Source organism: Saccoglossus kowalevskii, chromosome 13 (genome assembly GCF_978046115.1).
Source record: "Saccoglossus kowalevskii chromosome 13, keSacKowa6.1, whole genome shotgun sequence".
NCBI lineage: Eukaryota > Metazoa > Hemichordata > Enteropneusta > Harrimaniidae > Saccoglossus > Saccoglossus kowalevskii.
In genome coordinates, this window is record NC_140653.1 from 27,276,936 (window position 1) to 27,298,718 (window position 21,783).

Below are 21,783 nucleotides of genomic sequence, written 5' to 3' on the forward strand. Positions count from 1 at the left end.
TCAGTTTAAAATCTTGCCAGGCCTCGCCTGTAATCTGTTTTCTTTACAGAGAGAATTTTCCACACAGCAAAATATTTGAAAGTACATATTATTATAATAAATCACCGACAATGCCATCTATCACAGAGGCATAAAAATCAACAACAAAAATATCAGAAAATTGAGCAAAAATTTTCCCCCTGATCCAGCCAGGTCAACATTAAACTAACAAACTAAACAGGAATCAAATATCAGCAGCTCATATGGAAAATACTGACTCCTTTTATATATAACGTATACAATATTTAGAGTTGTCTGAATAAAGAAGGTCAAAGATCATACATGTGGGTACAGCCCAGCAGCAAAAACATTACTTGCCAAGTGATTAAAAATCATGAATATTCATGAGATAAAAATCGCTGAAATATGGAAATCTAAGTATCGGTAATCATGCAGTTGTGAGATCTTTGTTCTAGATTTTACATTTAAATAACATTTTTCTGGAATACAGTAATTTATATTTTCAGTGCATATTGAAGAACATCAACTGATATTCCAATGAGCATTTGTCACGGGTGATCAGTAACAAAATCTAGCAAGTATTGAATCATTTCAGATTTGAAATAAAGATACTTTTTTTTTCACCAATTTCAACATGATTGCATAAGTTCAAAGAAAGGGATATACATAATGATGAAATGTAATGTTATTAAATCTGAATAAATTACAGTTATAGAGTAATGCATGCTGCAAGAAATAAAAAGTTATGAGAAGAAAATCAATTTTCTTTTTAAGAAACCATGATATCATGGCTGAAAAATAAAAAAACTAAGACTGACACAAATTTAAATATTTATCTTACAGTCTTGTATATAATTTTATTTCAGATGATAGGGGAAGGGAGGATACAATAGACTTTATATTATGTATATTTACGGAAGTACCCCGGTACTAGTATATACATGTATACATACTGGTATATAGTGAAATCTGGCTATATACTACAGTCAAACCTGTGTATAGTGACCACCCAAGGTACTCAAAGAAAATGCCTTTTATAGACCGGTGGTGATTAGATTACTATTGATTAATGAAGACAAAAATGACATTAATTTCTCAGTTTATGGAGAAATTTGTCATCAGATATTTGAAAATCGAGAATAAATAAAAATATGCTTGTTTTTTTTTTTGATGAATTGAAAATTTAATTGTAGAAAATGAGTATGAAACACTATAATCATCATTTTGGCCTTTATACCAAGATTCATTTGAACAAAATTAGTGCCAATTTAAAAGAACAGTCACTGGTCACATTAGACATGTGGTCTTTATATGCAGATCACTTTACATTTTAAACTGCAATGGGACTGCACAAAGGTGGTCATTATGGACAGGTGGTCTTTATATACAGATCACTTTACATTGGTAACTGCATTGGGACTGCACAAAGGTGGTCACTATGGACAGGTGGTCTTTATATGCAGATCACTTTACATTGTAAAGTGCAATGGGACTGCACAAAGGTGGTCATTATGGGCAGGTGGTCTTTATATGCAGATCACTTTACATTGTAAACTGCATTGGGACTGCACAAAGGTGGTCACTACGGGCAGGTGGTCTTTATATGCAGATCACTTTACATTTTAAACTGCATTGGGACTGCACAAAGGTGGTCACTATGGACAGGTGGTCTTTATATGCAGATCACTTTACATTGTAAACTGCATTGGGACTGCACAAAGGTGGTCACTATGGGCAGGTGGTCTTTATATGCAGATCACTTTACATTTTAAACTGCAATGGGACTGCACAAAGGTGGTCATTATGGGCAGGTGGTCTTTATATGCAGATCACTTTACATTGTAAACTGCATTGGGACTGCACAAAGGTGGTCACTACAGGCAGGTGGTCTTTATATACAGATCACTTTACATTGTAAACTGCAATGGAACTGCACAAAGATGGTCACTATGGGCAGGTGGTCTTTATATACAGATCACTTTACATTGTAAACTGCATATATCAGGACTGCACAAAGGTGGTCACTATGGACAGGTGGTCTTTATATAGAGATCACTTTTCATTGTAAACTGCAATAGGACTGCACAAAGGTGGTCACTATGGACAGGTGGTCTTTATATACAGATCACTTCACATTGTAAACTGCAATGGGACTGCACAAGGGTGGTCACTATGGACAGGTGGTCTTTATAATCAGATCACTTTACACTGTAAACTGCATTGGGACTGCACAAAGGTGGTCACTATGGACAGGTGGTCTTTATATAGAGATCACTTTACATTGTAAACTGCAATGGGACTGCACAAAGGTGGTCACTATGAACAGGTGGTCTTTATATACAGATCACTTCACATTGTAAACTGCAATGGGACTGCACAAGGGTGGTCACTATGGACAGGTGGTCTTTATAATCAGATCACATTACACTGTAAACTGCATTGGGACTGACTGCACAAAGGTGGTCACTATGGACAGGTGGTCTTTATAAACAGATCACTTTACATTGTAAACTGCATTGGGACTGCACAAAGGTGGTCACTATGGACAGGTGGTCTTTATATACAGATCACTTTACATTGTAAACTGCAATGGGACTACACAAAGGTGGTCACTATAGGCAGGTGGTCTTTATAAGGTTGTTCACAAATCATCTAGTCTGAATCTTCATCATCACCGTAGTCATGTGACAAAGTCCGCTGAAGCCCTAGGAGAGAAAACGTAAAATCGTCATGATCACTTGGTCTAATTTTGGCTTTTTGCTGATAGCTACTGCTTGATTAATTCAGTGAATATGCAATATTAATCACAGAATTGATATTGTATTGTGTCTTTCACTCACTAGTATCTAATTTACAGCCTAGAAGTGAGAATCCATACAAAGTCATTTCCGTTCACCTTTTTTTATCTCTTTTATGTCATCATTACGGTGAAAAAAAAATTACAAATGCAGGCATGAATTTTAATGAATAGATAAATTTCTTTCAATTAAATGTTGAACTTCAAAATTGCACCGTGAGATCATGCTTCTTGATTTATCTCCATGTTTGGCAGTTACTGTATAACATATCTGATTCAAATATTCATGAAATGCGGGTAATACGTTTTAAATGTCATTGTTTTTTCATAATGTAAACCAGCTAATCAGAAAGAATAATTTAGCAAAATTCATGTCGCAAATGTGTATTAAGCATGACCTTAATAACACTGGCACACTAATATACTGTAAAAATGTTCAAAGTTACTCTGATTTTTAGGAACATTTTTCATGACAATACCCATTCGGATTTGTGTAGTGTTTTAATCTGATAACATGATTTTACGCTCATTTTAGCGGTTTAATTTAAAGCATCCGAAAACGGGTTTTTTAAAAAAGTACAAGTTGAATTAGAACATGTTCTGCTAAATAAAATAACACTGACATGAGAGCCATCAGTTTACTCTGATTAGTACACTACAATCCAAAGGAAAGCATATAAATATTTCTATTATAAATTGGTGAATATTGTTCCTTATTTGAAAAGCTTACCTCTGGTGGGTTGAAGCAGAGCAGCAGTTGAAGCATCTTTTGCAAGATCGTAAGCTAATTTCTTGTCATTGTTTCTGATGTCTGTTTTTACACCTACAAGTGATTAAAAATAACAGACAAGGTTTTCAGAAATGAAGTAACATTACCATTCATGTTCAGTATAAAAAAACATGGTCAACGAATTCTTCTTCTATGACATCAGACAAAAAATGTAAAGTGATTTTAAAATATTCTAAGATCTTTATGAAAAATTGAATAAGAATTTTAAAAAATAATATTAAATTTTCATTAGAAATTGAACATAAGTTGATAGAGAATTGAATAGGAATTTTAAAAATATTCTAAGATCTTCATAAGAAATTTAATCGAAATTTTACGAATATTATAGGCAATTTTATATTTCAAAAGCATAATTTTTATAAGAAATGTTGTAAGAGAATATCTATAAGAGTGAGAAAAACACATTTTAACTTTTATTAAATATTAACACACAATTTGCATAAAAGAACGTGTACAGCATGAGAATTACACACTATGTAAGAAACCTGTATGATGAGAAGAACACCATAAGTTTCAATAGAACACATTAAAGATATATACCTTTATTGAGAAGAGCTTGTACTACATTTGTATGGTTTTTCCAAGCTGCTGAATGAAGTGGTGTGTCACCCATTTTGTTCTGTAAATAAATGATACAGGACTTAAGGCTGATTTATATAGTACATATATAACAAATTATTCAAAGTGGTTGCAGAGGAATTTCTCTATATATTATCAATATCCTTAAGTTTGTCGACATAAGGATTACGGTACTGTAAACTACTATATTTTCGCATGGAATTTATTTTCGCTGGGATGATTCAGTGAAATATAATGCAATGAATATAACTTTTTTTCCTATATTTTACCTTTACCTTACCACAAATCTGTGAAAATAAATTCCATACAAAACACACAAAAATTCTTTTCAGCGAGTATTTTACAGTAAGAGTAATCAAAATGAAAATGTTGGGGGTTCGGGGTGCTTGTACATGAAACAACCTACAGCAGTATTATATTTTTTATGTATAAAGTATAATTTTTGTTTTACTTCAAGGGGCTATTTTTTTTTTTTTTTTATTTCCCCTCTTGATAGTTTTGTACATTACATAATACATGATATTAAAGAAAGCTTAGAAAGAACTCCCGTGTGCTGAGAGTATTGAAGACACAGTAAAAATTAATTCAAAATTACTTGTACTTGAGATATTGATGGAATAGCTGAAAACTAATTATGTAAATCAGGTAACTGATATGAACACATTTAAGTGTAAAACTAATAAGGTCTGCACAATGTACCAAGTTTCATTGAAATGTGATTAGAACCCAAAAAATATTAATTATTATGCTAATTAGAGAGTTAATATGAACAGATTTTAACCCAAAATTAATCAGGCTGCCTATTGTCCTAGAGCATTTATGTACCAAGTTTTATTCAAATGTGATGATCAATACTTGAGATATCAGTATTAATTAATTATGTTAATTAAGTGATTAAGAAGCATACATATTTACCAAAAACTAATATGGTGTATAGTCCTAGGTTCATTGAAATGTGATGGGTACTCTTTAAAAGTTTCATTGAAATCCAATGAATCGTTTGTAGACATCAGTGCAACAGCCAAAGAACAGCAAAAAATTAACTCATTATGCAAATTAGGTAATTAATAGGCACACTTATTTATCCCAAAATTAATCTGGTCTCTGCATAGTCCTAGAAAATGTCGCAAGTCTCATTGAAATGTGATGATTAGTACTTGAGATATCAGGTGAAAAGCTGAAAATTAACTAATTATGCTAATAAGGTGATTAATATGCACAAATATTTACCCAAAAACTAATTAGGTCTCTGCACAGTCCTCAAGTAATTATGTACCAAGTTTCATGGAAATGTGATCTTTACTACTCGAAATATCAAAAGCTGAAAATTAATTAATTATGCAAATTAGGTAATTAATATGTACTGATATTACCCTAAACACTACCAGGTCTGTGCAGTGTCATATGACATCTATGTACCAAGTTTTATTGAAATGTTATGATTAGTACTTGAGATATCAGTGGAAAAGCCGAAAATTGATTAATCATTATGTAAATTAGGTAATTAATAATAATAACAGATTTTTACCCAAAACTAATCAAATCTGCGCATTAGTTCAGAGCATCCATGTGCCAAGTTTCATTGAAATCCATTGAGTGGTTCTTCAAAAATCAGTGGAACAGTCATAGAACAACTTAAAATCAGTTAATTATTATGCAAATTAGGTAATTAATATTTATAGATTTTTACCCAAAACTAATCAAATTTGCGTATTGGTTCAGAGCATCCATGTGCCAAGTTTCATCAAAATCCAATGAGTGGTTCTTCAAATATCAGTGGAACAGTCATGGAACAGCTTGAAATCAGTTAATTATCATTCAAATTAGATAATTAATATTCATAGATTTTTACCCAAAACTAATCAAATCTGCGCACTACTTCAGAGCATCCATGTGCCAAGTTTCATCAAAATCCAATGAGTGGTTCTTCAGATATCAGTGGAACAGTTTTGGAACAGCTAAAAATCAGCTAATTATCATGCAAATTAGGTAATTAATATTCATAGATTTTTACCAAAACCTAATCAACTCTGCGCATTATCCCAGAGCATCTATGTACCAAGTTTCACCAAAATTTGATAAGTGGTTCTTGAGATAACGGTGGAACAAAAAAAGTGACATACATACATACATACATACATACATACATACATACATACATACATACATTTCTAATTTTTATTCGCAGGTATAAAAAAGATATTTACATTTCTGTTATTACATAACTAAAAAAGATAAAAATATAGGTTTACATGAAAACCAAGATATCAAATTCGAATAAATACGACGAGTAAGTATTGTTCAGGTAGGTAGTAAAGATACTATTTAAGTATTAATCGTTATAAATAATACAGCTCTCATTGTTATTAACAAATACGATGATGATAATGTTCATAAGGGTGTTATTTCAAATAATCCGCGTAGACGAGTATATCTTCTGCAATGGATGCCAGCGCATTGTTGTTACACCACCGATACTTGAACTGGTCAACGGTATGGTTGAGATAGTGGTAGTTGTACTCTGTGTTAATTCTCCATTTTAGTCTCGCCTTAAAGGCTTGAGTGACGTCCGTTTTCGGTAGTCCTTTCATTTTCTTTACCCGTGTCACGTGGATAGCTGCTTTCAATGAGACGAGTATGTAGCATAGTAATCTATGGTTCTGTGTTATGCTCTTGCCTCTAGTGGCGCCTAGTAGATACTGTGATAGTGGTATTCTTTCTCCGTCAAATAGATTTTGTATGATGCTGTTGAACAATTTGAAGAGTGGTTCAAGTCTTGTACACTCTACAAAAATATGGACGAGATCGTCTTTATCCTGGCAAAATGGACAGTTATCTGTTTGTTGTAAACCAGACTTAACCAGAAAACCTCCAGTAGGGTATGCCCCATGAAGAAGTCGCCACTGTAAATCTCCATCTTTTTTCGTTAGCGGTGCAATGTAGCAATCTTGAAATATTGGTTTGTCGGGATCAAGAGATAACAGATCACACCAAAGTGTGCCTGGGTGGGTGGGATCTTTTATCAGTTTTCGGGTATAGATTAGAAATTTATAAATTGTGCCCTTTTCTAATTTATACAGTGGACAGTTTATTAATATGTCATTATCGTCATCTCTATAGATTAATTCAAGAGAATATGTGGTAGTCGTGACATTCGTATTTGGCGCATTGTTAGTTTTTTGTAATATTTCTTTAAATTGAGCTGGGATTGCTTTGTGTATTACATTCAATGCGATATTAAGAACACGTTTGGAGTACATATTAATATGAGGATGGAGCAGTTCAGCTGAGCGCCATTCATTACCATCGATGAGATCACCAATTTTTGTGAAGCCGGCCTCGATAAAGTGTGTGAGATTCAATGGCGTTTTATGTAGATGGTGTAGGATTAGTTTATTGTGAAACAACGGTTCTTGACATAGATTATGCATATTAGATGGCGTATCTTTACGAATATATGTGACTGACCGCCAGGTTTTTAGTAAGTTACGATAGAAATCAGGCATATTATACGAATGTTGTGGGAATTCAGTAATAAACAATTGTTTGTCATATTTCAGGTGTTGGAACTTTCTAAGAAAGAAGTCAGTAAACATGAAACAAGGGTGACCTGGACTGAAGTAAAGATATCGCTGTATAAATTGCAGACGGTATGAAGTAATGCGCGTTGGTAGATGCGTCAGTCCTTGTCCACCCTCATTTATTGGTAAGTAGACAACTTCTGCATTTACCCAGTGTTTACCTTGCCAAAAAAAGTCAAGGAGCTTTCGTTGGACAGACTCAACAATATGTGTGGGCGGGCACAGACATATCAACCCATGAAGCAATTTGGATACTACAAGGTTATTAATTACAATAGCACGCCCTCTATAGGACATGACAGGTGCATATTTGCTCCACTGACCTAGCTTTACCTCAACTTTTTCTAAGATACCGGACCAGTTTTTATCCACGAACGTGGGATTATTTCCGATATAGATACCAAGGATTTTCAACCCGTTATTGTTCCAACCTATATTAAGTGGTTTGTCAGTTCTAGTTTTCCATGCACCAACCCATAAGCCCTGCGATTTACCATAGTTGATGCGCGAGTTGCTAGCTTTCTCGTAAATTGAAAGCCACTCCTGCAGTTTGGCAAAATCGGAGTTTTCGGTGATGAAAAAACTGATATCATCAGCATATGCAGTTTGGTTTACTTTTTGTTCAGGCATGTTATCAATTATGATACCGCGAATGCCGCTTTGGGTACGAATTTTGTGCAGGAGCGGCTCGATAGCAATACTGTACAATTGTCCTGACAGTGAACATCCCTGTCGGATACCACGCATAAACTGCACGGGACTGGTCAAAGAGTCATTTATGCGAACAAGACTTTGTGTGTCGGTGTATAAAAGTCGTATATACTTAATCAGCTCTGGGCCAAACCCAAATGCTTTTAAGGTTTCTAAAAGGTATCCGTGGTGCACCCGATCAAAAGCTTTTTCTTGATCGAGGGATACAATACCCAATGTTATATTTAGTTCATTACCATATGTAACGACGTCTCTGACGAGGTGTATATTGTCGTATATCTGTCGACCAGGAATGGAATAACTTTGGTCAGAATGAATAATATCACCTAAGACGGTTTTTAAACGGAGGGATAGTGCCTTTGTTAAGATCTTATAATCAGCGCACATCAAGCTCACTGGTCGCCAATTTTTTAAAAGATTGGTGTTCCCTTTCTTTGGTAGAAGCGTTATGACCGCTCGCCTACAAGAAATAGGAAGCTGATTAACCTCGATCGAAGCTTCAAATACCTGGTGAAGATCAGTGCCCAAAATGGGCCAAAAGTGTTTGTAATATTCAACGGGCAGACCATCTATTCCCGGAGTTTTGTTGCTAGAGATTAATTTCATTGCATTTGTCAGTTCCTCGTGAGTGATAGGTGCGTCACAATTTTCACGCTTGATACTGTTCAGTTGGGGTAGATCCGCCAAGATTACATTTTGGCACTCTGGTGAGACATTGTCTGGAGAGAAAAGATCGCTGTAGAAGTCCCATGCTAGTTTTCGCATTCCACTTTGTAGTTCAGTAACTTCGCCGTTCGGTTGTTTTAGCTGCGACATCATTTTCCTATTTCCTTTGTATTTCTCAAGATCAAAGAAAAACGATGTTGGGGCGTCGTTTTCATTTAACATTTTATAGCGTGATCTAATAGCGGCTCCTTTAGATTCTGTCATCATTAATTTTTCAAGAAGTGACTTTGTTTCGTCCAGCTTGTTGCTAAGTGCAGGATTGTTAGCTATTTCCTGTTCAATAGATTTAATTTCATCATTTAATTTGATTTTATTCTGTTTGTATGTATTTGCAAGTCTAGCAGAGTATTGTTTAGTCAGCTGTTGAATTTTAAGTTTACCAATGTCCCACCATACAGATAGAGACTCAAAGCGAGCTTTTTCTCGACGCCATTTTAACCAGTACTCATTTATTATATTACAGTATTCTTGATCCTGGAGGAGGCTGAGATTGAGATGCCATACAGGATTCCGAGTACTCGTGTGATTAAAAGATACAAGTATTTTAACAGGACAGTGATCAGACATATTACAGTGTGGTTGAATTGATGATGATTTGACTCTTGATACAATAGATTTCGAGATATAAAATGTATCAATCCGCGATTTACTCTCATGCCTTGACCACGTGAATTGTTTAGCGGTAGCATGAAGAGTACGCCATGCGTCTGCGAGCTTGAAACGACGGATAATGTGTTGCAAAGATGTTGAAGAGTGAGCATGTGGTTCAGAGCTGTCAGCTCTGTCTACATTAGCATTGAGAGTACAGTTAAAGTCCCCTCCCATTATAATGGGGTCATTATTCAATCTATTAATGAGACTTTTTACGTGTTGAAAAAATTCTACACGTTCTGGGCCATTGGTGGGTGCATAAACATTTATTAAATGAACCGGGAGACCGTTGATATCAACATGAACATGCAATAGTCGTCCTGTGATCACATTGTCAACATTTAAAATAGTGAAATTTCTGTTTGGGTTTAATAATATTGCCACCCCAGCTGAGTGTGTGTTTTCGTGACTAAAAATAATCGGTCCTCTCCAGACAACTTGCCAAGTAGATTCATCGGATTGGATGGTGTGTGTTTCTTGTAGAAAATAAAATGAACTAGGATGATTAATTTTGAGAAACTCGAAAAGTTGGTATCGTTTAAATGCGTCACGACATCCATGGACGTTCCATGTCAGCGCAGATACATCAGCCATGTACGAAACAGAGAACAAGACCAGGAAAAACCAATTCAATATCTTGTACACTTGTTACACACTCAGGCATAACATAGAATAGTTGAAACCCAACTATGAGAACCAGTTTCAAGTTTGATTTTAAAATATTAAACAATGCCTGATATAGGAAAAACACAGATAACGACGTTGTTGTCATGGTGACAATAGCTTGTACACTTGTTACACATTCAGGTGTAACATGGAATGGTTGAAACCCAACTATGAGAACCAGTTTCAAGTTTGATTTTAAAATATTAAAAGATACGTTATATAGACATAGCCCAGATAACGACGTTGTTGCCATGGTGAACATGGTTTGTACACTTGTTACACATTCAGGTGTAACATGGAATAGTTGAAACCCAACTATGAGAACCAGTTTCAAGTTTGATTTTAAAATATTAAACAGTGCCTGATATAGGAAAAACACAGATAACGACGTTGTTGTCATGGTGACAATAGCTTGTACACTTGTTACACATTCAGGTGTAACATGGAATAGTTGAAACCCAACTATGAGAACCAGTTTCAAGTTTGATTTTAAAATATTAAAAAATACGTTATATAGACACAGCCCAGATAACGACGTTGTTGCCATGGTGAACATGGTTTGTACACTTGTTACACACTCAGGTGTAACATAGAATAGTTGAAACCCAACTATGAGAACCAGTTTCAATTTTGATTTTAAAATATTAAAAGATGCGTGAGATAGACACAGCCCAGATAATGACGTTGTTGCCATGGTGAACATGGTTTGTACACTTGTTACACACTCGGGTGTAACATAGGAGAGTTGAAATTCAACTATGAGAACCAGTTTCAATTTTGATTTTAAAATATTAAACGATGCGTGATATAGACACAGCCCAGATAACGACGTTGCTGTCATGGTGACAATAGCTTGTACACTCGTTACACACTCAGGTGTAACATAGAATAGTTGAAAGTCAGCTGTGAAACCAAAAACTGTGTATATAGTATTAAGCAATGAGCAATGTAAAAAATTGCCACAGAGTACAAACATTGCTGCTACGGTGATAGTTGACACACCAGTTACAATCTTTGATGTAACATAAAAGAGTTGAACATCAACTCCGGAATTAATTTCCAGGCATGGTTTTACATTATTAAACCATGAACAGAGTAGACAATACCCGAAGAGCTCGGACGTTGTTGCTATGGTGAACATAGCTGGCAAAATTATCATACAAATAACGGAGGATAGTTGAATATCGACTGCAAGAGCAATCTGCATGTTTGATTTTATAATATCAACGACTGAGCAGTACAAATTATACCCAAGAAGCATTGTTGCCATAGTGACCATACCTGAAAGACTAGTAGCAGAGCAGAGTTTCATTTCAACTGTGAAAACACTCCCCAAAATCGATTTGATGATTATGACAAATAAGGATATTAAATAGCACAATGTAGGCAAGAAGACAGATGTTAAAATCTGACAAGCAATGACTATGAAGAACATATATCCAGTTATTGGAACAATAAATAATATAATAAAACTAAGACTCATATATGGATGAATATGAGAACAACAAATAGACCATTGATACGTCACAAGTGGAGAATCCATTATTATAGTTGATACAATTACTGTTTATCTCTTTTTGACCTTCTACTACAGGTAGTAGAAATACCACGCTTTTTATCGAGGATTTCATTGCTCCGTTTGTTTTCAACTGGTGTTCTTGTGATCCCAATATTTTTAGCGATTCTGCAGGATAGTCGTTGGATGCGGACCTTTTCCTTGGAAGGCAGGTCATTGTTTTTGCGGAAATCAGTTAGCGATCTTATTAGTAAGCGGAGGTCAGGACAAAACTGGCTTGCTTGTTCCATAAGATGTTTTGAGTTGTAGGACTCGTCTAGAAATTTCTGCAAAGAGTCATGTGGAAGTAGAGAAACTTCTAAATCAGCTGCACTCTCCTCCTGGAGAAATTGGGACACATCTGACACGTCAGAAGCGACAGACTCCACATCGTCCATGTCGTGAAAGGGAAAGGATGATGAGGTCTGCTTCCTGTCAAAGACATCAATGGGCGTTGCAGTGACAGCAGCGTAAGAGAGAGGAGAAGCGGAGAGGGTTTGTACCTCTGCCGCACCAGTGGTAGTTGTTGAGCCGTTTGGTTCAGATTCAGTTGAGCGAGTGGTTGTGTCAATTGTTTCAGTGGAATGCGGGTCTGTTTGAATGAGTGACGGTGTGGGTGTATTGTCATTGACACACTCATTTTGAGAGGCATCATTTGCATTAGAAAGGACTGAACGCGTGGCAGATTGTTTGTTTTGAGCTGGTTCAGATGACGTTGTGTCGATCGCTTCGTTTATATTTGTGTCTTTACTTATATTAACGTTTTGTATGGTATCGATTGTGTTGTTTTCACTATCTGTAAAATTATCGATTTGCATATCATTTGGGGGAGTGCTATCGTCATGGTTTGGGTTTTGATTTACGTTATTATCGTTTTGAATACCAGTTTGTGGGTTTGTATTGTTAGTGACTGCGGGTGTAGGTACAGGTGTTATAGTCTGAATACAGTTACGTTGAGTGTGGCCTTTTTTGTGGCATTTATAACAAATAATTTCGTCCGTTGACAAATAAATACGATAAGTACGCTCCTCAAAAACGATATTAAGAACACCTTCTAGTTTATCCTGATCGCACAGCATGTATACTTGTCTGCGAAAACTTTTAACATGTCTCAAATTGGGACTTTTGCAGCCTAGTGGGATTGTATTTATTTTGCTCACTACTTTACCATACCGTAAAAGTTGTTCTTGTAGTAGGTAATCGGGTATAAACGGGGGTACACCAGATAGCACGACTTTCGTTGCGGGTTTCACGAGTGGTTGTACAGTAATAAAAGTGTGCTCAATTCCACACCCAGATGCACACACAGATTCGGCAGACTCAAGTGAATTAAAGAAAACAATTACGCTGCCATTAGCACGAGAAGCTGCAACAATTTTTTCCGGACCACAAAGCTGTGAGAAAGCCTCAACATATTTTTCAATTTTAACGCCATCCAGTGACATGCATTTAACTCCATGTTTTCGTGTCAACCCGGCAAAGGGGTTGACACGTGTACTCGTCATGGAGGCGGCCATCTTGGCAGGCCTCTTGACGAGTAACACAAACAGAGAAAACTAAAACAACTGAGAACAAGGCAGATTTTTGCCAAAACAACCAAGAGAAGCACCAACCAAAAACGGGAAGGTTACAAAAAAGGTGCAGTGAAATAAAGTGTAATAACTGACCTATAAAAGGATGAAAAATCGATTTACCAGGAGAGCGACGTGAAGGCGTGTGTATGCTCATTTACATACATACATACATACATACAGACATACAGACATACAGACATACAGACATACAGACATACAGACATACAGACAGGGTAACTGCAAAGACTCCCTTTTGTGCTTCGCACACGGGAGTCAAAAATTAAATACAGATAGATTCCAAAACATGTAATGTGGTTTTACCTGTACATTCACTTGTATATTGGGTTTGGAAAGTAAACATGTTAAACATTCAATATGTCCACCATGAGCTGCCCAATGCAGAGCTGTGCAACCTGCTTTATCAAGACCATTCACTGAAACCTAAAATGAAATAACATGAGGTTATTACGAGAATATCTCAAAATATGCATGAAGACAGTACAGCTGGAGTATCGACCAATGCGCAGCGTGGCATACTGTCCGAGTGCATACTTTGAGGTATTCTCGTAATAACCTTATTATTATACATCTTTTCCTTCTAAGGATACATCATGGGAATGCCGAATCCAAAGAGTTTAGAACAGAATCAGCGAACTTGGAGCCCGGTCAAACCCTGTTGGCAGCCATGTTTGTTTTTATTATTAGAGGACGCTTATGCACGTAATCATTCCATATTTGGAATTCACATTTCTTTATATGGTGGGATGAAAATACCCCGTAAAATACTGCAAAATTATGCGGTATTTATGGCGTTACGGTGACAAGTGTATAATAATTTTTTTATTGAGCCATTAAAAAAAATGAAAAATCTTTGCATGGCATAGCAATAAATTCAGGTAAAGGGTATTAAGTATTCATCAGTCTCTGGATCTCCATACATCATGTCGTAATTCTGCATCCTACCTTATTAGGTAATGTTAATTCCATATATTAAATGATTATGCTGTATTTCAAAGAGGGTGGCCATTTTAAAAAACAAATTCCATAGCAACAATGTTTTTCATCATCTTTATCCATTCAGGGCTTCATACACCAATATGTTGGAATGATGAGTTGTATTAAGATTATAGTCTACTGTAATGTATGCACTCAGACAGCACACAGGGACATAAAGCTACGATATGCGTCAGTTAATGCTTTCAATGTTCTGTCTTCATCTATACTTCTCATTTTCAAAAAAAAAATGAAAAGAGGTGTTAATTTATAATCAACAAATTAATATGTTCCTGTTGGTACATATTCAAAGGAATCTCTCACATTATAAAAACACCAGACATCCCATAGAAAAGGAAGATATTTCAATCATGTCAGAATAAAGATAATTAGGTTCATGAAACTCAAAGGTTATCATTTTCTGGCAATGACTGGTACTGGCACACCTACTTGAACACATGATTTGCAGGGAAAGGAAAACAAATCAGATCAAATTAACTACCCTACATGTACACAACAAAGAGAACCAAAATAAACTTATTGGTTTAATTAATATAGAACACTATTCAGTGTAATTTTTACATATTTGATACTTCATGTCACAAGGATGAAAAACATGGAATAAAAAGATGGTGACATCGTACTCGGTTTGGAAATAATCAATGTACAAAAAAGAGTAAAAATAGCACGTTTTGTGTGTTTTAGGGCATTTTTGTATTGTTTTCCGTGAAACAGATATATCTCAATATTTCAAAATTTTGCAATGAAAATATTTAAGTTTCTTCTTTTTTCTTCAGTCCTTGTCTCATAAACTGGTTCATATACTTACTCCATTGGCCAGACATTCATTCATAAAATCCAGATTGCCTCGCTTTGCTGCTTCATGCAATGGAGTATCAATGGCTTCCGCACTCTCTTCAACTGTAATTATAATGGTGTTTCAGTAATTAAAATGTTTGATTTTCAGTGTTTCCACTAAATTATTTTTACCAAAAATTACAAAAATACTCATCAAATTTAGAGAATTGAATATATCATAATGAAATGAACAAATCTGAGAGAGGTCCACCTGATGTACCTATATGTATAATATCAAAGCAATTGGCTTTATGGTTTTCAACAAGATCTCAAAAATATCACTTTTTAAGAGGTGACATTTTCTCCAAAATGATGATTACCAAATATTTGCCAAAAATAGAGGTTGAAGTTATCGTCATAAAATGAAAACATCTGACAGAGGTCTACCTAAGGTACCTTATGTACCAAGTATCAAAGCATTTTTCACCAAAAATGACAAAAATATTCACCAAAAAAGAAATTGAAGATATCTCCACGAAATGTATAAATCTGATGGAGGTCCATCCAAGATACCTACATACCAAGTATCAAAGCAATTGAGCTGGTAGTTTTCAAGAAGAAGTCAAAAATGCAATTTTTGGCTGACGACAGCCGAACAATCAACTGTATGAAAGCTAGTACGCTATGTCATCTATGATGTCAGCAGAGCTAAAAATAAGATTCGTGATACACATGCTCATGTCCATTACAGATACAATTTCATCATTGTCAGAATACGTATACATATATATTTGATTACGGAGGAATTAAATAAACAACCAACTCACCATAGTTGCTTGGGATAAGACCAGATTTTCCACTACATCGTGCTTTATACCAATCAGAGTTGCTCTAGTTTATAAAAAAAAAATATATTCCTTGGTTAGTTTAAAGAGGAATTTCTTTTGTATAGTAAATTGTGTGAGACTGCCCAGCAAAGTGTATGTGAGAGTTTTCTTTGAAAACAAAAGAAGCGTCTCTTGGATAACTTCTGTAAGCATGTCCAATATGTATAAGTGACATTTGTCAATTAAGTTCCTTGCGACAACTAATGACAATGTCAGTTTTGAAATGTTTTTTCCCCGGAACTATGAAAAGCAATGAATTTGTCCTGGGAAAAATTTCAGATACATATACTTGTATAATTCTTTCTAACCATGTTATATTAAAATTACTATATTTAAATAAAGCAATATAAATACAGGATTGTATTTATAGTATGTGGGAGGGGTGCTGAAAAACTGATACAAATTAGTCAAAAAACATCAAAGACTTACCATATCTAGAATATATAAAGTTTCCCCTTCTTCAAAACTAAGCTCATCTGACTGAAAAACACAATTATTTCAAGAATGTATATGATTGCTCCATCACCTTCCAATCAGTATCTACATAAACTATTCTTGGCTCATACTGGAGTTCGGTAGTCACATTGATCGAAACAGCAAAATACCACACATTATTTCTGGTATTCAGCCTCAAATAACCATAAAAGACCCCGCTTGGTGTGAAAACACTGATACCTGACATAGTGCATAGTGCAGTGACACAGTGACCATATTGCGGTTAGGGACTATGTGACAGAACTGTGTGATCATGTTCCTATCGGAATGGCATTATGGCAATTTAATGCTCTATACTGGCATCAACCACGTCTGGTCAAACACAAGCACCCATGGACCTTAACCAAGATTCCCCCAAAGTCAAATTCGTTAGTGAATGAATCTCGTTCACTAGATTTAGCCATCCCATTGAGACTGTGGCACACTTGCCCATAGACTGGCGCAGTCGGGGCCATTAATTTGTTTTTGTAGTTCAAATAAAATACAAAAAATCGCGAAATGGAGGTGTGAGCGCGAAATCCCCTGTAACTGTGAAATCACCCCGACTAGTTTATTCTGCATGGCCCTCTATCGTCACTGCAGGAATCCGTCAATTTTTCAACGGGTAATTATGTTAATGATGTTCTAATTGACAATCATCTAAGCCAATCACAACGTCTATTCAACTGATCTCTGACCGAGAAGACGTCGGCTGGTTGTAGCAGCCGATTTTTTTTTAATTCTATGACTAGTACGAGTTACTTTTTTTACAAATTGTGATGAATTAGAAACGATGACTACGACAAACTCGAATTTCAACGTGTCGCCATGTTATGTCTGCAGTGTGACCTTTACTATGTTGACCTCATTTTGCACGTGTTTCCGCGCCCACCTGTGGGCATTCATGAATATTTAATAGCAATGAAATTCCTGCAGAATAAACCAGTCGGGGGTGATTTCGCGCTAACACCTTCATCTCGCGAATTTTTTTATTTTATTTAAACTACAAAAAACAAATTAATCGCCCTGACTGCGCCAGTCTAACTTGCCCAGGGTAGGGGGTCAATCCATTTTAATGTTCAACCCAAGGTTAGATTAGTAGTTTACCCCATATAAGGAAAACAGTGTGAACAATAGAATGAATACTGATTCATTTTTGGAGTACTGATATTTTCTGAACTACAAATTCTATTCTTTTCAGTGCTAGACATATATTGTATTGTGATATTTGTTGGATCATATTATGAATAATATTATCTTGCACAACACATTTCAGATGTGATGCAAATTTATTAAGAAATTAAATGTTCAAATGGATTTACCTGTTGTGCTTCATATCTATACATAGCTCGGAACACTTTGACAAGACCTAGGTATGAATAAACACAAAACTAGCAATTCAGACATCGATGAACTTCGAAACATGGAAAAATTGTACACTTTAACTTTTACCTGTGCACAGATCTGTAAAGTGAAGGTGTTCGTTTTCATTGGGACTATGTCACGGTGATCAACACCCCACCGTCAAGTCCCAATGCAACTATATCACCTCTATAATAACAGTACTGGTATCTAACCACTATAATTTCCACGTAAAAGACTACTAGATTGACTAAAGCTGCAGTTCTGTACATTTTTTATTTTTCCAACTAAACTGATAATATCAGTTGCCGACTGACACTACGGACCTATGGACGCCGACTTCCTTGTTTAATAATACAGGCGTTAACCCACGAAGATAGGTGGTGCGAATTCATTCCAGTAGTTGTGATTCACATCGCGGAGAAACATTCATACATTACCTGGTTTAGGGGCCAGTTTCGGTGGAGCAGGGCGCGACATTTTGAAATAAAAATAAAAAGACAGAAGTTAAGTACTCGGTGAATGACAATCTTTCACTGATGTCAAAACTTTACAGTACCGTCCCTTCCTTTTCCGGGTTTCGTCTTCAATCTCGATCGCGAATTGACATCTCGCGCATGACGTGATTCGGATCAGCTGGGGCAATCTGTGTGGGAAATGTAAACACGATGCGAAGTTACTGATTGAGGATTGATTTCCGATCATTGTTTTAACTCGAAGTCTGTTCCCAAGTTGAAATGGACGTTATTCACAAGTTTGGCGAGAAAAATCCAACTAAGGTAAACAGTTTTTTAAATTATAGAACATCAGAAAACATAAAATCACTTCACTGCGAATTGAAGATTACCATATATGTCTTTTCATTATCGTGAATTAATAATTTATGTGTTAATTTATGGTATATAATTTTTGATAATTGATTGATGTTTATAATAATAATAACTTTATTACACAACTAAATCATCAGAGGATTTATTCAGGTAAAGTAAATAATAAGACAAAAATAAACAAATGTAATAAAAACAAACAAACAAACAATAAAAAAAATAATAATAATAAAATTCGCTCACCGGACAATATTTATTATAATAGTCCAAATTGTCATGAAAAAGTCCCAAATTTTACTTGTCTGTGAAATTATTCATACATGATATGTCCGTGGTGAAATCTGTTGACCTACTTATATTAATTAAAACATGATTAATCTCAGACTCTGCTTGAACACACACATAATTGTATCTAGCACCCTCTATCACACTGTATAGTAAATTACTTTGTTTTCAGTTTCATCAATGTCCAATTGAAGGCAATTCTCACCACCAGAACCTATTTCTGCTTCAGAACTTCGTGAAACAGTGTAGGTTTACTTAGGTGCTGTGGTGTAAGGATACGATGGTTTGACAGCAATGATTGGCACACCACATTGTGTTTGATATGGGTCCCATGCAACATATACAATGTATATATAAAATATGGTGACTGCAGTATATTGCTTGAGATAATATGGCATACAAAACTACCATTGATATTCTTTATTTTTGCACTATTAAAGAATTTATTTCAGTTTATAGATTATTAGTATTTTATTTTTAAAGGGCAGTGGTTGGCATGCAGCAAATGCACAACATATGAGGCCCTACAGTAATCTTGGGATGATTGCAATGCAGGACATTTAAGAAGTCAAAGTCAGTATTTAATGCAAATTACAACTATATCAAAACTCACATTCATTCTTTCCACAATTGCCCATTACATAATCAGAAATGCAGAAAGGGAATACTAGAGCCATAATTAAACAGTTTGGTTGACACTGTATCAGTTTTTACTATGTTGTTGTTCAATTACATTATTTTTATCTCACAGAGAATAAAAACAGAAAATGGAAGAGAAGGAGAATCAGGCTACAAAACTGAGACTCTTGAAAAAGAAGATGACAGAAATGAGGTGTTTAAGAATGAATCAGACTATGACACAAAGTTTCCCAAGCATGTAACAAAAACAGAAATCTGGGGGAGAGGATTGGACAAAAGCGCAATAGATATTCATAATAAAATTATCAAAAGCCGATGTCTATGTGACATTCATGTTGAGATGGTGGTTCAGCTAATGGTGGTAGACATGAAAAGTGACAGTAGATATAACACATTGTTGAAGCTAACCAATGCCATTGTGTTATTCAGTGATGACTGTAGAATCACAGATAATGAAATGTGTCAACAAGTTTGCAATATCAGATTACAGATAGTAGGTGATGAAGAATATCTCAGTACTTTGGTGAGTTATTATTATTATTATTAAATCATAATTGCAGGATATAAAGTGGAAAAGTTTGTACATACCATATTAAAAGAACAATATTGTCACACGCAATGTAATATTACCGTAATTGGTATAGTACAGGTGTGATGGTTCAAATACCAAAATGGCAACAGTAACAGAAAGACTTCCCTGGCGGCAATGATAACATACGAACACGGAGCCAACAGATGAGGTTTCAACTGGTACTGGTATTATTATACTCTGCAAACATCAAGTACAATAACGCGGTAAAACTCCACTACTCCAATAACTAGATACTTAATCTCCAATACAATTCAACGAGATCTCTGATCTGACTCAGTGCTGAACAACTCCCCTATATATACCCACACTGTCTATAAATAGACCATTACATCAGCATACATAATGAGTCTGGAATTTACTATAAATTTCTAGAATGTTCCATTACCTTCTATTGCCTCCTACAGTGTTCTATTACCTATTCAACCAGTTTCTAAAAAAAATCTAGAATATTCCACCCAGACACAGTACGGTTCTAGAACATTCTCAGTGACACGGAAGTGGTAAATAAGTCGTATGCGACAAATATATATAAACAAACTAACTAAAAAAAAAAACAAATATATAAAAGACATAACAACTCAATGCTTTATAGTAGCACTGATATATACATAAGTTTACGGTATAGAACAGAAAACTTTGAGCATACTGGTAACTGTGTGTCAGATGATAAAAGCACTACAACGATCCTATTACATGCATGTCTGCAGTCACTCTTGAGTGAAAGCATTTCCAAAGGATTTTTAAAAAAAAAATCACTTCAGCAAAAACAAAGCATTCTACAATACTTTGTGCTTATAGCACTATATGTTTAGGCCAGACCAAATTAATAATGTGTTTCTGGTAACAATAAAAACAAAAGTAGGTTACAGTATGCAGGAATAGCTTTTTTTTATTACTTTTTATTTCATGGAAATTATTTAATCATTTTTAATTCATTGAGCTAAGTGCTGCTTGGCCCATACTGTTATATTTTTCAATAATACACCACACCTTGCACATACAAAGTTGACATTTTGGTTAAAAAATGTAGAATTTCAAGTAGAGTAGAGAAAAGTGTACCTACAAGTGCATATTTTCCAGATTTGGCCATAAGAAGATACAGAGTCAGCCTGAAAAATCTAGGCAATGTTGGGTTACTGGAAACGTATTATTTTTGTGTTATTTTGCTCTGTGGTCCAAGGCTAATGATGGCCAATTGAATTCCTAATATTTTCTGGAATCTAATATTTTGTTTTTTGGCGTAATTTTAACTGATGAATTGGCAAAAGTAATCACAATTTTAGGTTTAGCTGTAGT

General features: G+C 35.2%; 2 protein-coding genes across 2 annotated transcripts in view; one reads left to right on the forward strand and one right to left on the reverse strand.

The window, feature by feature from the left end:
* On the reverse strand, nucleotides 1–18,738 carry LOC100366488 (osteoclast-stimulating factor 1-like). The gene is made up of 9 exons (XM_085507155.1): nucleotides 18,585–18,738; nucleotides 18,105–18,151; nucleotides 16,738–16,788; nucleotides 16,249–16,312; nucleotides 15,453–15,544; nucleotides 13,952–14,071; nucleotides 4,128–4,206; nucleotides 3,528–3,620; nucleotides 1–2,705 (listed from the first exon to the last, which is right to left on the reverse strand). Exons 1-9 carry the CDS (start codon nucleotides 18,622–18,624, stop codon nucleotides 2,653–2,655), a joined length of 639 nt encoding a protein of 212 aa, XP_085363281.1. The 5' UTR covers nucleotides 18,625–18,738; the 3' UTR covers nucleotides 1–2,652.
* Nucleotides 18,729–21,783, forward strand: part of LOC144349975 (uncharacterized) — an 11,382-nt gene continuing 8,327 nt past the window's right edge. The window contains exons 1-2 of the mRNA XM_085507381.1: nucleotides 18,729–18,923; nucleotides 20,008–20,418. Of these exons, the coding sequence (XP_085363507.1) occupies nucleotides 18,882–18,923; nucleotides 20,008–20,418 (453 nt within the window). The 5' untranslated portion in view covers nucleotides 18,729–18,881. The remainder of the gene's footprint in view (nucleotides 18,924–20,007; nucleotides 20,419–21,783) is intronic.

Excerpts from the sequence above, each read along its gene's own strand:
- LOC100366488 (XM_085507155.1), bottom strand. The coding sequence starts at position 18,624 with ATGTCGCGCCCTGCTCCACCGAAACTGGCCCCTAAACCAG. Across the intron at positions 18,152-18,584 it reads GAAACTGGCCCCTAAACCAG|GTCTTGTCAAAGTGTTCCGA; the intron begins GTAATGTATGAA and ends ATTCATACCTAG. Across the intron at positions 4,207-13,951 it reads ATATACAAGTGAATGTACAG|AACAAAATGGGTGACACACC; the intron begins GTAAAACCACAT and ends ATTTATTTACAG.